The sequence below is a fragment of the Castor canadensis genome, chromosome 3, assembly GCF_047511655.1.
Source record: "Castor canadensis chromosome 3, mCasCan1.hap1v2, whole genome shotgun sequence".
In the NCBI taxonomy this organism is placed as follows: Eukaryota; Metazoa; Chordata; class Mammalia; order Rodentia; family Castoridae; genus Castor; species Castor canadensis.
This window is the reverse complement of record NC_133388.1, coordinates 20,340,118-20,357,133: the sequence shown is the minus strand read 5'-3', so window position 1 is coordinate 20,357,133 and position 17,016 is coordinate 20,340,118. Positions and strand designations below refer to the sequence as shown.

Below are 17,016 nucleotides of genomic sequence, written 5' to 3'. Positions count from 1 at the left end.
ACTATAAAAACTGCCTTCACCACCTATAGTTCTTTTGTCAGTGATTATTTGCTGAAATAATGGAACTATGGGAAGGTTTTCTGTCCTTCTAAGCAGCACATGTGAGATGTGCAAATCCAAGCTCTGCTTTGGATTGTCAATATCCATTTTTAAAAGAATTTTAGAGTTCACCTAGCTTCCAGGTCCTAGGCCAAAAGACAAAGTCAGTTCAAGAGAACTTTGGGTGTAAGAAGTGCTGTGGATGGAACACAGGGCCTTGCACATGCTAAGCAAGAGCTTTACCACTGAGCTACATCTCCAGCCCTCAAGATATATTTTTAACATCTAGTACAATCCTGTCCAGCAGAAAAATAATGCAAAACACGTATATAATTTGAAATTTTCTAGTACCACATTAAAGTAGAAAGCAGATGAGATTAAGTTTGATGATATACTTTATTTAACCCCAAATATACAAAATTTCATTGTAATATATAATCAATACAAAAATTTATTTTGTGTTCCTTTTTAATACTAAATTTTCAAAGATTTCAGAGTGTATTTTTATACACACAACACATCTGAGTTCAGACTAGCAACATTGCAAATAACACCATGGTAACATACAGCCAGGGGCTCCTGCCTGTACTAGACTGAGCAGATATGGTGTACATATGGCCTTAGGCTAGGCATACTCACTGATGTCTACTCCTAAAGAATACCCACTCTATATCGATATTAGTTTGCTAGAGCTTCATCACAAATTGAGTAGCTTAAACAACAGAAATTCATTTTCTTACAGTTTTGAAGACTGTAAGTACCAAGAGCAAGATATCTGCAGGTTTGATTTCTCCAGAGGCCTCTCTCCCTGGCTTGTCGATGGCAACCTTCCCAGTATGTCCTCTCACGGTCATTCCCCTGTGCCCAGGCAACACTGGTATCTCTTTGTATGCCCAAGTTTCTTCTGTTTTAAATTAATTAACAAGAATTATATATATATAAAATGTATATACACATGTATGGCATGACAGTATATATACATTATAGAATGACTAAATTGGGCCAATTAGCTTACAAATTGTTTCAAACACTTCATCATTTTTTGTGATGAGAACACCTAAAATCTACTCTCAGCATTTTTCCAAAAATATAATAATACATTGTTAATACCTTTAGTAATCAGCCTGCTATACAATAGTCTTCTTGAACTTAATCCTCCTATCTAACTGAAATTTTGTATCATTTGATTGATTATATCTCCCAAAAACATCCCTGGCCCCAGCTCCTGTTACCCACCATCCTAACCTCTACTTTTATGAGTTCAACTTCTTTAAATTCTTCATACAAGAAGGTGTTGCGGTATTTGTCTTTCTATGCCTGGCTTATGGTATCCACCAGGTTCAACTATGTTGTTACAGAGGACAGGCTTCCCTTCTTTTCTAAATCTGAATAGATTTAGAAAATGTGTGTGTATATATACCACATTTTATAATCAATTCATCCATTGATGGATGGTTAGATTGATTCTGTGAATATTGAAGCAATGAATGTGGTAGTGTAAATATATCTTTGATGTACTGATTCTCAATAGTGGGTTTGCTCTATCCTGTGATCTATTTTTAATTTTTTGAGAAACATTCATGCAGTTTTCCATATGGCCATATTAATTTACATTCCTGTTAATACTGTGCATGGGTTTTCTTTTCTCCATATATTTACCAACACTTATTATCGTTCCGCTTTTTGATGACACGTATTATAACAGATGTGAGGCAGTCTTAATTTGAATATTCCTGGTGAATAGTGAGTGACATTGAGTTGTTTTGTTTTGTTTTTCTCATGTGCCTGTTTATCATTTGCTTGTCTTTTTTAAAGAAATGTCTGTGGAAGACCTAGTTCAAACCACAGTATTGCAAAAAAAAAAAAAAAGAAAGAAACTGTCTACTTAAGTGTATCATCCATTTTTAACTGGGTTATTTTCTTATTATCAAGTTGAGTTCCTTATATATTTTAGATGAATGGCTTCCAAGTGTTTTCTCCCATCCGGAGATTGTCTCTTCACTCTGTTGATTGCTTCCTTGGATGCACATATGCTTTTTAACTTAAGCAACCCATTTACCTATTTTCACATTTGCCATCTCTGCTTTTAGCATACTCAAAAATTTACTGCCCATTCCAATGTCCTGGAGATTTTTCTCAGTATTTTCTTCTGGTTGTTTTGTGGTTTCAGGTCTTTCACATAAGACTTACCTCATTTTTTAGTTTATTTTTATATGGTGTGGAAAGGGTGTGATTTAATTCTTCTGCATGTAAATATCCAGTTATTTCAATATTATTTATTAAAGAGATTGTATTTATTGCTATTATACATGGGATTGTTCTCTTGATTCCTTTTTTTTTTTTGGAAAGCCCATTATTAGTGTATAGAAACACTACTGATTTTAGTAGATTGATTTTATATTCTGCAGCTTTACTGAATTTTTTGTTTATTAGTTCTAATAGATTTTTGGTGGAATCTTTAGGGTTTTCTATATATAGGATTAAGTTATCTGCAAGCAAGGAAATTTTAACTTCTTCCCTTCCAATTGAATGTCTTCTATTTCTTTCTCTTGCCTAGTTACTCTGGATAGTACTATGTTAAATAGAAATAGCAAGAGTAAACATCCTTATCTTATTCCTGATTTTGAGGAAAAGCTTTCAAATTTCACCATTTATCTGTATGTCAGCTGTGAGTTTGTTATATGGTCTTTAATGTGTTGAAGACATTCCTTTTATACTTAGTTTGTTGTAAGTTTTTATCATGAAGGGATGTTGCATTTTATCTAATACTTTTGTCTGCATCTCTTAAAGTGATGGGTTTTGTCCCTCATTCTGTTAATGTGGACTATCACATTTATAGATTTGTGTCACTGAACTAACTTTGCATTCCTAGAATAAATCCCACTTGTATCATGGTAAATTATCCTTTTAATCTGTTGTTGAATTTGACTTGCTAGTACTCTGTTGAGGATTTTTGCATCCATGTCCATCAGAGATATTGGACTATAATTTTCTTTTCTTATTGTCTTTATCTGGCTTTGGTATCAAGGTAATGCTGGCTTCATAAAATTAATTGGAAGTATTTCCTGTTCTTCGATTTTTTTGGAAGAGTTTGAAAAGGATTAGTATTAGTACTTTAAATGTTTGGTAGAATTCAACAGTGAAGCCACCAGATCCTGGGCTCATCTCTGATGGGAGATTTTTTATTTTTATTTCATCTCCTTATGTTATTGAGCAAGGGTTCTCTGCCTGATACACAATGAAATCAATACTATGGCACCAGGATTTTTCAAAAAGAAAAATCTTTATTGCTTGGCTGACTGGCAAAGAAATCACAAGCAAAAAGTTCAATCAGCTTCTCTGATTAGTAGTGGAGAAATTTATAGGAAGGGAGAGGCATACATCTGCTTGTAACAAAAAGGGGTATATGTTTCTTTAGGGGGTAAGTTTTGGTATGCATGGGGAATTTTGAGTTCATGACAACCTGACTGCAGCTCCTGTCCATTCTTGAAAGTCTGGTTCCAACTTACAGATCATTCGTGAAAGAACCTGAGGCTTTTCCTGGAAGACAACTTAACTTACGGGATTTAAGTCTGGATATATCAAGGTCTTTGCCAATTTCACTTATTTGGTTTTGGTCTGTTTGGATTTCCTATTTCTTCATGATTTAGTCTTAGTAAGTTTATTTGTCTAGGAATTTATTCATCTGTTCTAGGTTACCTAATTTCTTCTCCTAATAAGGATACTAGTCAGACTGAATTAGGGCCTCATCCTTAAGGTATTACTTTTACTTAATCACTGCTTTAAAGGCCCTATCACCAAGTATAGCCACATTCTCATGTACTGAAAGTTAGGGTTTCAACATATGAATTTTGGGGTGGACATAATTCAACTCATAATATTATTTAGGATATGAGGAGTTTGCATGTTGCCAATGTTGGAGAGCAGCTGTTACTCTCAATGCTGGCATCTCTGGAGACACCCTCATTCTTTTGGTCTTCTGTAGCTATCTCATGTAAGACTCACCTGAGTTGTTCCTCATTGATGGCTGTAAGACTGGAAGTGCTATGAAGTGGGCTGAGGCCTTCCATGGCCTTCCAGAAACCATTCTCCAACACTTGTGCCATGCAGGCACAGGGGAAATTCATGAAAGTGTCTCAGGTCCCTCGTATACATATCCCTGAGTCTTACCACCTAGCTGGACATCCCCTACAAGTACACTGTACTCACTAGATCACACAACTCATCTGGGGTATCTTTCACCCACTCCCACCTGTGAGATTGCTGCAGGCAAGCGATAATATAGTGGTCAGGAAGCAGGACCCCTTTCTCAAGTACTGGCCACATCTAAGCTCTCATTACTTCCTCTCTCACAACTCAGAGCCCTGTTTCTACCAAGCAGAAAGACCTCTGTGCTCTTGGGGCCTGGACTTTCAACAGGAATTTTCCTAAGCATATTCCTGGGTTTCTAGTGGCTTCCGTCTTTTGTGACTCTAAACTTACTTTGCTTTTTTTTTTTTTTTTCTTACTTCCTACCAAGAATCTCTTCTCTTAAGGCAATAAAGACAAACTTACTAATTGAATGTATAAGGGTCAGGGCTGGGATATAAAGAAATAAGGTTCAGGAAATACCACAGCATTTTACAATCTTACCCTGTCATATTTAGATGCTGATTTTATTAGTGAAACTGTGTTGAACAGACAGATGAGGCCTCACAAAGAAGAACCCCTTATCAGGAGAATAAGTTCTTGCACTGTCTGCCCCATGGAGAGGTTGGAATCAGGCAAATCCATATTCTATTCTCCTGTTCCCTATGTGCACTGCCTTTGGCCAATGTTGGATGCCCAGTTTGTGACCTCAGAAGACCAGAAAACTGACTGGCCAAGAATTCTGACACCATAAAACCAGTGATCTCAATAGCTGCTAATCGGCTTTGTCTTATCTTTATGTTGTTAAAAGGTCAGAACTGGATGTTGGCTCTCAGAGCTCTGAAATATCCAACTATTCATTAGATAGCCTTGTGATTGAAAATAAGGTACTGCTATATTTTTTGGACTCAAAAAACAAATTTCATGAAAGTTGGTAAATTTCTTATTGTGTAGAGTTCACAAGGTTTTATCATAAAGTCGGCCATAATTTTTTTCCTGTTTATTCTGAAGTGAAATTTTGTTTGCATTTCTTGTATCCTTTAACTACATCCCTTTTTTGTTTTTTGAAGAGCAAAATGCATAGATATTTGCAATGGATGTGAAAATATTCTTTCCCTAAAAGCAGAAGTATAGTTTATTTAGGTAAAATAACAGATTGTGAGAGTCATAAAACACCCGTGAATAGAAACCACAGATAAGCGGACGTGCAAAACCCAACAAAAATTAAAATATTTAGATTGCACCCATGAGAAAACTGAAATAGCTGCTTTCACTTTGTAAAGATTTAACACCTTTATTATGAATTTTCCACACTACACTTTAATTTTTTATTATTTCAGAAACAATGTATTCTAAATTCTAAGTTACTAAATGCTAACTTACTTTGTAAACTTTTGTGTACTTCATAAAATTATTACTTTTATTATTCTCAATGAAAGACCTACAAAGAAAGTTTCAAAAAACGTTTACAATCTTGATATACCCTGATTAACTCCAAGATGAAAAGTCTTGATTAAATTTAGGTTGTAATACACATATGTATGGGAACAACACAAGGAATCTCCCTGTATAGCTATCTTTATCTCAAACTAGCAAAACACTATGTTTTTATCATCTTTTATGTATTTTCTTCTACGAAATTAGAGAATAGATTCTGCCCGGAAGTGGGGAGGGGGAAGCCCAGGTAATGTATACACATGTAAGTAAGTGCAAAAATTATAAAATTTTTAAAATGTGGACCCAATGTAGCTACATGATATTAATGAATATCATTTAAAAAGAAAAAAGAAAAGTCACCTTTTCTATCCCTGGGTAGAAAAAAACTCCACCAATAGAAATTACTTTTCTTTTACAAACATAGACTTAGTATATCTTGATTATAGTCTAAAATTAAGTTAAAAATTTCCATCCCAAATCAATTCCATCTTTATAAAGTAATATTCTCTTTCTAATTTTTAATAAAAGTTGGTAAGGACAAGGTTGAAAAATGTCTAACTTTTTTATATCTCAAAGTAGGAAGTTCTAGGAGTTACTTTCACTTCATTGTTAGACCACTTATAGACTTGGCAATAACTTTAAACTTGTTGAATTATTACTTGAGCTTGTAAAATAACAATCTATATCATTCTCAAATGAGTTTTCAAGTTTCATACAACTATTTGCCTAAACCAGATAATTCAACTGGTTTTAGCAATGTTTTCTATTCTCAGAGGAGAATTTTTAAAAATGGTTCTGCAATCAAATACTATGGCTCTAATTCCATCAGTCCCTCAAAAGAAAAAACAACAGACTTGAAAAAATCGGTCACTTAACCTCCCCATGCTCCACCCCCATTATTGCCATCGAACCACACAACATCCACCCTTAATCAACCAACCTCCATTCTTCCTCTTCATTCTTCTTCCTGGGAAATTGTTGGCCATGACTTGATCTACAACAACCTCTCCTATTTCACATATGAAAATGAGTCATCCTACATTTTTGTTCATCTCTTGGAGTATTTATCCATGTTACTAGTTCATCTTACTCATTATTGAACAATTCTCCTTCACTTGGTGATACATTCCTCTTTGGGTAATAGCACAGTGCCCTAAAAATGTAATAGATATTTGTATTGACAAAATGAACAAATGAACAACTGAATGAAAGATCTAGTACATGATCTATTAAGTAAAGCATACATAATGTCAAAATATATTTGTAATTAAGATGTAAAGAGAAAAATGAGTTACAAAAACTATACTACAGTAGATAACAAATAAAAAGATCTTTTAAAGCACTTAAGAGACTTCTTTTGTTCAAACTTGGATAATGTAAGCCTTCCCATTAACATTCGGCTTCTTTATTGGTTTATGACGAAATATGAGTGCAATTTCCTGCCCCCCTCACAGTGCTGGTTTCTCTTCTTGATGCAAGCAGATTTATCAGGCTCCTCAGTTGACAAAAGCTACACTACAAGAAACAGGGGTAAGTATAAGATTAAAAACTAGAATAAGATTTTAAAGTAGATAACATACTTTGAGATGATTATTCATAAAGATCGCAATATTTTTTTCTGGTTTAGGCTGTGTAAATGTAGTGAAACAAAACCTTGTAAGAGAGAGAGAAATGAGGAAGACACATGGTTTCCTCCAATTTGAACAGTGGTAAAAGGATGTCAACATTTAGAACTAGTTTGGTAAAACTATAAATATAAAGAAGGAGGATGCTTGTGCTTCAAGTCCCTTTTAAGAAACAATGTATTGGCAAACAGCATTATCTAAAAAGAAACCTAACATCTCCCAGCCACAGAGGTATCTGGCACCGTTTCCTCATCCATACAATGGTCTAGTAATATTTTTTATATCCATCAAAAAAAATGTTTGGAGTTTGGAAAAAATGTTTCAGTATTAATCAGCATCAATTATAATTATTTGTTAATAAGTAATGATTGCAGTGACTGAAACATAGTAGAGTATTAATAAGTAGCTAGTAAACTTATAAACGAAAGCAAGCATTTTTTAGAACATAGTAAGGAAACAGCTTCCTTTGGCTATTGTCATCAATGATTTGTATATTTTTTGAGCTGGTTAAGAATAAATATGCTTTAATATAATATAGACTGTCTTTTTTGGCACTTGTTAAAAATTACAATAGAAATAAAAAACATCCAGATTTCTCAGTGATGGTTCTACAAACAATTTTCTCAAAATTAAAGTACACAAAATAATATTTGAAAAGATGTATGAATAATAAGAATTATGTATGCCATTGAAATTTCAGATCCATACCCATTAAATTGACAAGTGCTATCTGTGATGCTTAGTATCACATGTGAAGTGTTACTGTGCAAACCACACTGAGTGCTCTGGCCAGATGGTTAAAGATGATCTCCTTCCAGGAAACGTAGGGACAGATAGAGGATACTACAGAGTACTGATGCTGTCATTGAAGCAATTGGACCAGATAAAATAGAGTGAAGGTTTGTCATGTGCTAGAGTTTTTGCCTGATGGCTCATCTCATCTAAACTTCATATCAACCCTGTGATGTGGATACTAATCTACACATGTGGAAACTGGAACTTAAGAAACACATCAGGTCACAGATCCCTCAGGGGTCGAGAGCGTTTAAAACTATGTCCACGCTCATAACCACAAACTTACACTGCCTTTGTTACCCAACAGAGAAGAGACCAGTATCTGCTTCATCAAATTATTCTGTCTTGTGGTTGCTTTCGGCAAGGCAGGAAATGCTTTTTATAGCTAAAGAAATTCATTCCATTGAGAACTTTAAAAAATCTTCTTAAAGTAATTTTTTCCATCTTACTTTTCCTTTAGAGAAAAAAAAAGCCTATCTATTGAGGGACACTGACAAAAGAGGAAGAGGTACCTATTGCCTGGTCCTAGTTCCAAGGAAGGTTATTTTCACTGTCCACGTGTTCTCTCCCAGATATGTAGTATAGACATGATGCTGACCATTCATCAAAGGACTCCACCCAACCTTAGAGGCTTACTCAATCCCTTGTGCACCTCAGGTTTTATTTCAGGGACATTTTCCTTTTCAGTTATATCTTTTAGAATTTTCTTAAGCCAAGAATTTGGGAGCAAATTTTCCCTGTAGTAGTTTACTTGAAAATGTTTAATTTTTGCTCTGGTCCTTGCAGCTTAGTTCTGTTGGAATACAATTATAGGATGAGATATTTTCTTAGCAATTCAACAATATTAATCCTCTGTCTTCTGCTTGGTGGTAAGACTTTTCTCAATTCTAAGATGATCCTTGTAAGTAATCCATTTTGTCTCTATCCTTTTTCTCCCCTTAGTCTTTGGTGATCTGCAGTTTGATTGCAATGTGTCTAAGCATAGATTTCCATTTTAGTTTGGTTTTTATCCCATCTGGGACTTGCTAAACTTCATAAATGTGAGGGTTTTAAGTCCTCATCAGTTCTAGAAAGCACTCAGCCATTATCTTTCTAAACATTGCCTCTTCCTTACTATCTCTTTTCTACCTTTATAGAATTCCAGTATTCATGTGCTGACCTTTTCACTTTATTCTCCATGTCTCTGTGGTATTTTCCCATATCCTCAACACTGATGATTTTGTCTTATTTCTTCAGTTCTATATTACAATATACTAATTCTCTCCTCAGCTAGATCTAAACAGTTGGTTGACTTTAAATTTTAAATTATTACATTTTTAAATTTCTAGGTGTATTTCAATCTTTTATTTTTAAATCTCCTTAAATTTTTATTAATGTATATTAATTGTACAAAAGGATTTCACCATGGGATTTTCATAATGTGTATATTGTACTTTGATCAGATTAGCCCCCTCTGTTGCTCTTTCTTTTCCCTATCCCTCTTCTCCCCCATTTTTGAACAGATTTTGGTGAGTTCAGATATGCTTGGTCTTATTTTTTGTGTTCTCTTGCCCTTTCCTTCTGAGCTCTAATTCCCCTTTTTATTTCCTTAAACATATTACAGACACTTCTTTTGTGTTACACATTTATCTCAAATGCTTTTGTGGATATAGTTCTGTTCTTTCTTATTTCACTCAATCTCCCATGTTGTAGTTTATTTCTGTGTGTGTGCATGTGTGAGCACATGCGTGTGCACCTGTGTGTGTATGTGTGCCGTATGCATGAACATCTGTGTGCTTTAATGAAGTCATATTTGTTAGGAATCTATCTGTGGGATTCTTTGGAGTCTAGGTTGAGGAAGTCTTCCTCAAGGGCAGATTTATGTTTACTTCTTCCAGGTACACGGAATTTATTTTTAGATAGTAAGCTTTTATTTTTGGTGAATGTATCTCCATAGTTAAATTATTTATTATGTTGTTTTTACAAATTGCTTTTTATTTAAGAAGGAAGAAATAAAATCGTGTTTCTTAGGAAGGCATGTATGCTTACATCTGCAAGTCAAACAGATGCTGTTTGTCAGGATGCTTTACACCCCAACTCACACAGTCTTTGATTCCACTTTTTAACTTTCTAGTTATAATATTTATGAAAACAAACGCACATATCTTAAGTATACAGCTTAGTAAAGCTGTACAAATGAAGCATACTCATGGAAGTTATACAGCTTGATGAATTTTTACAAACTGGACATACTCATTAAACCAGCACCCATAGCAATAAACAGAACACTCTTAAACCCTCAGAAGTCCCCCTCACTCCTCTTTCAGCATTACCTGGATCCTCCCCAAAGGCATAAACTGATCTGACTCTGAACAGCATAGATTAACCTTGCCTGGATTTTATCATATAATTCATACACTTCTAGCACCTTTCTATCACTCAGCATTATGTTTGTGAACTTCAACTATATTATTGCATATAGGAAAAATTTGTTCATTTTCATTGGGGTGTAGATTTTAATTATTTAATGTCCCATAATTTACTTATCTATTCTACTGATATGGACATTTCAGTTGGGGGTTATTACAAATCATGCTACTGTGCACATCCTAATTTTAGTACCTTTTTAAATAAGCACATGTATGTATTTACATGGAACATATATCTAGAAATGGTATGCGTTAAGTTCCAAATAGTTTTTCAACTGACAGTATATACAAGCCTAGGTATTCTACAACCTCACCAACACCTGGTATTTTCTGTGTTTCTTCCATTTATGTATTCTTTTGGGGTGTGGTGGTATCTCATTGTGGTTTTAGTGTGTTTCCTTGATGACTGATAAAATTAAGCACACAAGTTGCCCTTAAGTTTGCAGGACTCAGATCCCATTCCAAATGCAAACTCAGATCCCATTCCAAATGAGGGTCTGCCAGAGACCATGAATACTCACAGAAGAATTTTCTTAGTATAGCTACTCACAGAAACCATGTTGGAGTACAGAATTTGCCAGCTTTTCTCTGTGATCTGCAAATATCTGTGGAGTTTACTGTTTTGTCATCTTCTGGTTCTCTCCTTCCCAGAAGGAAGAGGCTCCTGGATCTCAATGGGTGTGAGATAGTGGAGGACCCCTTCCTCTCTGCATAGGTCTAGCTTTGTGCCTCATTTCCTCCAGACCTAGATATGCCTCCAGAATACCCACAGCTTTCCTACTCACTTCCATCTTCCCAGTTCCCCCTTCCTTTTTCTCTCACAGTTTCCTCTCTAGAAGCTTCCCTATTTCTTTAGAAGGTTGATTTTTCATGTTTTATTCATATCTTTAAGTGTGATAAAACTCGAAGGTCTTGGGAGTTTTGGTTCTACATTTTGTTTCAAGAGTGAGATATACTCTGGATGATAGCAGAATCCTCCTGTCTTGTGAGGACTGGTCCTCTTGTGCTGGGACTCGTTGACACTTGGAAGACAGTGGTTCTGATGCCCTGCACAATGTCTCTGCAAAGCTGTCTCCGATGATCCCCAACAGATAAATCACCTCAAAAAGGAATGCGGAAGTATTTCTCTAGCCTGAGATGGAGAGAAGGAGGGATATTCTATTCTTGTGTGAATCTATGACATCACATCTTAAAAAAAAAGGAACAGACTTAATAAATAGCCAGGTCTAAAGACAAAAATTGATGTTCATGAAAATTTTATCCAGAAGTGAGAAAGTTCTAGCCTTTCATTTATGAAAGTATGAGAAAGACAAAGTGAGTTATTCCACAGAAGAAACAAAAGGACAAACAGAAAAGGTAGAGTTGTCTCTGTGTTAAAGCTCAATAAGCTGCTATAGTTTAAAATTCAATTTTATCATATTTCTTATGAAAATATTTTTGGATAATAAGGTGATTTTGAAAGTGCCTTATACCCATGAAAATAATTAATATTTTATAGAAAATTAAAATTTTGAAATTATATAACTCTGTAGTTTATTAGACTCTCAAAAACATTTACTCAATCCCCAGCACAACAAAAAATAAAGCATTTACTGATCACAAATAATTGAATTTTCTTTCTTTAACTTCTCAAATGGCTTTTTAACTTTACTTTCAGTTGCTAAGTCATATCTGGTGAGAAATACAATTCTCTCTAAGCTAGCATCTCTTGGGCAATTCTTATTTGAAATAGGTAAAATGTCTCAGCTTGATTTTATTTACTAAAGTCAGTTAAATAATTTTTCCATTTTAAATACCTTCATTGTATTTTGTAATTGTAATTTAAAGTGTTTTCAATGTCTTCAATAAATGAAAGAAGATTGCTTCAAAATCATTGTGGTGAGGTTCTATAACTTATAAATGTCTGAATCTAGTTCATCTTTCATTACAGATACAGGGCATATTAAAAAGCAGTATCAATCTTTGTGAACATAAAGCCTCATATATTCATACTTTCACTAATCCGTTATCTCCTATGAGATTGAAGAAGAAAACTTGGTACAACACTCCACGGAAGGTAAGGGATGCCCCAGCTGACCCTGGAGAGTTTTTTCTCAGCAGTCTTTGATAATGAACATGTGGATTTCTGTTCATTAAATTCAACTGACCACTTTAGCTTACTTCCAGGAGCCTAGATTCTCACTTCCACCAATTGATTATCTGTATGAAAATTGATCTACACCCACCATTAAACAGCACTGATGGATTGACTACAACATTACAAACCAAAGAAACATTGGAGGGGAATCTTAGTTAGTAAAAGAGAATTTGATGTTGAAAAGCCCTAACAAGGCAAGACTTATTTTCCTGTTTACCCTGTAAGAACTAATGTAATTGCCACCATTAAGAAGAAGCCATGAACAGCACATGTATTGAAGAACAGCACGAACTGGACCACTATTTGTTTCCAGTTGTTTACATATTTGTGATTGTAGTCAGTGTCCCAGCCAATATTGGATCTCTATGTGTGTCCTTTCTGCAAGCAAAGAAGGAAAATGAGCTAGGAATTTACCTCTTCAGTTTATCATTGTCAGATTTGCTATATGCATTCACCCTGCCTCTGTGGATTGATTACACATGGAACAAAGACAACTGGACATTCTCTTCTGCTTTGTGCAAAGGGAGTGCTTTCTTGACATACATGAACTTTTACAGCAGCACGGCATTCCTCACCTGCATCGCCATAGATCGCTACTTAGCAGTTGTCTACCCTTTGAAGTTTTCTTTTCTAAGGACAAGAAGATTTGCATTCATAGTCAGCCTGTGTATCTGGGTATTAGAATCCATCTTTAATGCTGTCATTTTGTGGGAAGACGAGACAACTATTGAATATTGTGATGCCGAGAAGTCTAATTTCACTCTATGTTATGACAAGTACCCTTTGGAGAAATGGCAAATCAACCTCAACCTGTTTAGGACGTGTACAGGCTATGCAGTACCTTTGTGCATCATCATGATTTGCAACCTCAAAGTCTACCAAGCTGTACGGCATAATCAAGCCACAGAAAGCAGTGAAAAAGTAAGAATCATAAAGCTGCTTGTTAGCATCACGTTGACTTTCATCCTCTGCTTTACTCCCTTTCATGTGCTGGTGCTGATTCGTTGCATTTTAGAGCGGGAGATCAACTTTGACAACCACAAGTCTGGGAAGCAGACATACACAATGTATAGAATCACAGTGGCATTAACAAGTTTAAACTGTGTGGCAGATCCAATTCTGTACTGTTTTGTAACGGAAACGGGAAGATCTGATATGTGGAATATATTAAAGTTCTGTGTTGGGAAACATAACAGATCACAAAGAGAAAGGAAACGCATACTTTCTGTGTCTACAAGGGATACTGTGGAATTAGAGGTCCTGGAAGAGAACAGAGAATTGGGGGGAGATAGGAGAGAGAGTAAGGTACATGATATTATATAATCAAAATTACATTTGAAAAAGGGCTGTGTTTGCTGAGTATTTTGAACCTGTCCAATGGAAATATTTTCAAAGTACATTGTACAATTTCCCCCTTGACTTTTGTGAAATGAAATGTATCAGTGAAGCTATGGGACTTTCTCAATTGTGCCCACTCCTAAGTGCTCACATTTCTTAGGAGACACAAGCTATGGACTTCAACATATGGGTAGATACCAGTTTTAATTTGTTTACATTTTTGACTTTACATTTTCTTATTCAGAATGTTCTTTTTTAGTTAGTGAACTCAAAAATACTCACTTTGCAGAGCCAGAAAAGAGACTACCTTAAATGCATATTTTTTAAAGCCTCCATTTCTCTATCTAGTCTGGGGCATCTTTATGGATGAAGGGGAGCTTAAAAGACATTTAAAAATAACCATCTTATATTGTCCAAATTATATAATATTATCTCCCTGGTAGCAGCAAGTCTTTTAAAACTGACTTATTCATTTTCTCTTTCAAGCTAGGCTAACAGGTCTCTCCAGTAATAGATATCTCCAAAAGATATCTATTGGATCTCCAAAGATCCCTTTTGGAGATCTTTTGGAGATATCTATTACTCCAAAGGATATCAAATAAATAATTATTTGTCAATTGCCCTTGTTGACTTTGTTAACTTTATTCATTTATTTTTAGTTGGGAAGTATTGATTTAAAAATACAATTTGTGATACAGAACATGTGGCCATTTCCTTTTGTAGAACTTTCATCTTGCTTCTTTTCCCCAATAATTACAGTAGTCATCATTCTGTCATCCAGGTTCTTTTCCAGTTAAACCCATCAGCAGGTTGGTACAGCAACACAATTACTGCTGTAGCATCCTGACCCAAGAAGGCTTTTGTGATAATGGACTTCTTTGTCTATCAGGTGACCCTGCCATGGAACCAGAAAATTTCCTCAAACAGAAACAACAACAAAGAAAACATACTTATAGACACAAATAATTTTCTCCATCTCACACAACAAAGAAAACACCAAAGATTCCTACGGTCTTTTTTAGTATATGCTTGTACTATTTCATAAGGTGTTTAGTACCAACTAGTAGAACACCCATTATTTCCTAAAATTGAAGTAATGCACCATCTGAGGTTTTTTTCATTTTCTTCTGTACTAATTTAGCAGCTGGGACAGACACTTTTTAAATTTTCCATCCCTGTTCTTCCTTCCTTCTTTCCCTTTTGAAGTGGCTGCCAAGGGAGTTGTGATAAGAAAACATCTATGTACATTTTTCATTGCTGTACTCTTCCGGAAAAAATTAGTTCTGACAGAGATGTTTATCTACATTTGCTGGGTAGACACTTCTGGGGGGGGGCGAGTAATAAATATTTAATTTATAATAAAGCAAGATATGTTTTTAAAGCATTCTTTATTCAAATACCTGATTCAATTCAACTTTTTAAAAAAGATACTTGAGCACTATTATCTCTTTTATTCTTTGTTTCTAACACACACTAAAATTTGTGTTATTAGATTAGCTGAAAAAAATTAGGAAACCGTGACAAAAGTAAATCAGATTGGGGTGAAGAAGTGATGTGGGGATTAAGATTTTCGTAAGATTTTTCTTGCTACATCACTTGTTGCTGGCCAAGAAAATAGCATGCAGGGTGTCTTGTTTGTGGCCACTAGGTGGCGGTAAGGTACTGTTACAGAGCTTTGCAGTTCCCTGCTCACTCCACTCCCAAAGAACTAAGGGTGGTCTAGGTTTTCTTTCTTTCTTTTTTTAAACTCCAAATGTCATCTCAGTTCTTTTTTCTCCAAGCTAGTTAAAATCAGTCAGTTCACATGTGACAGAACATAGGCTAAATTGTGTAATTTCTCCTATATTGTGACAATAGCCCTGAAGATTTATCTTAATTTAAGTTATTCTATAACCCATAGAAGAAAGCATCTCTTATATAAAAAAGTGTAAAACATTTAAGTTAAAAGCAGTTTGTCTTTTTGTCTGCTCTTAAAGAATTAATAACTGTGAAAGTCAAGATGTAATTCAATGTATGTATTTTTAATTTCTAATTTGTTATTGTTTGATATCAGCATAAAAAATTACATCTGTTATTTTGAATTGTTGAAATCAATTCTTCACCAATGAACGTAATACAATCATGTTCTAATTTAATAGCATTTGCATATCATTAAACATATAATGGCCTGTAATCTGTTTTTCTTCTGTTTATACTTTTCTAAAGTCGTTTTATGAAGCACCACTGGATTTTCACACATTAAAAAGTAGGTTACAATTCATCAAATAATGTTGCAATTAGCATTTAAAAAGCAAGCCATATGTACACAGCAATAGAAGAATGAGCTAAGGAAGTCTCTGTGTTGGTCATTGCCAGCTTTAGAATAAAAATGCAAATTTCGTTATCTAGGAAATGTGTGCTATTTCAAATCCAATATAATCAAGAAAACTTACTCAATAATAACTACCCAGTGCTATGAAAATATTAACTTTAAATCTCATCCTTTTATTGAAAGATCTTGGACAGTTGATTGAACTTGTAAACATCCATCTCAAAGAATTCTTTTCAGAATTACCCTAAAATCTAAAATTTTCAGCCCTTCCACTAAGACCGAATTAGTGGTACTCACAAATAATTTAACTTAGAAACCTTGACTGGAAATCTGGAAACAACTCTTGTTCTGACCCCCAAAGGATAATTCTCAAGTGCATTGTCACTAGTGAACACAATTATTTTTTGAATGAACAAAGAATATGTTAATTAATGGAATGCACTAAGAATGATGTACTTTCAATAATGTCAGGGCTTGATTTCTGAAACCCTTGGGTTACTTGTATTTTGGGCTGAAATTTTTTAACATTATATTTAAAAAATAGGATTAAAGAGAAAGAGTTTCCCTTTAGGAGCGCCTTTACCAGTAGTGATTACATTTTATAAAGTAGAAAGAGACATTACTAATGCTACATTCCAATCATCATCCTAACTCATGAGAAATGAATTTGAGATGTTTCAAACCCCCCGCCCCCAAAATTTTTAGTAAGATATTCATAAATTGACTTAATTTGTTGTAGGGATCACTGTAGAAGAGTCAATGCTACAAAAAGTATTGCCGTGTTTTCCTTGTTGACTT

The 17,016-nt window shown here is 34.7% G+C and overlaps 1 protein-coding gene across 1 annotated transcript; it reads left to right on the top strand.

Annotated features, from left to right (window-relative positions):
• Nucleotides 1–7,055: 7,055 nt before the first annotated feature.
• Nucleotides 7,056–16,069, top strand: Gpr65 (G protein-coupled receptor 65). Its single transcript, XM_020185890.2, has 2 exons — nucleotides 7,056–7,134; nucleotides 12,363–16,069. Exon 2 carries the CDS (start codon nucleotides 12,828–12,830, stop codon nucleotides 13,890–13,892), a length of 1,065 nt encoding a protein of 354 aa, XP_020041479.1. The 5' UTR covers nucleotides 7,056–7,134; nucleotides 12,363–12,827; the 3' UTR covers nucleotides 13,893–16,069.
• Nucleotides 16,070–17,016: the final 947 nt, after the last annotated feature.

Bases quoted from the DNA above. Each gene is read 5' to 3' on its own strand.
- Gpr65 (XM_020185890.2), top strand. From the start codon at position 12,828: ATGAACAGCACATGTATTGAAGAACAGCACGAACTGGACCACTATTTG.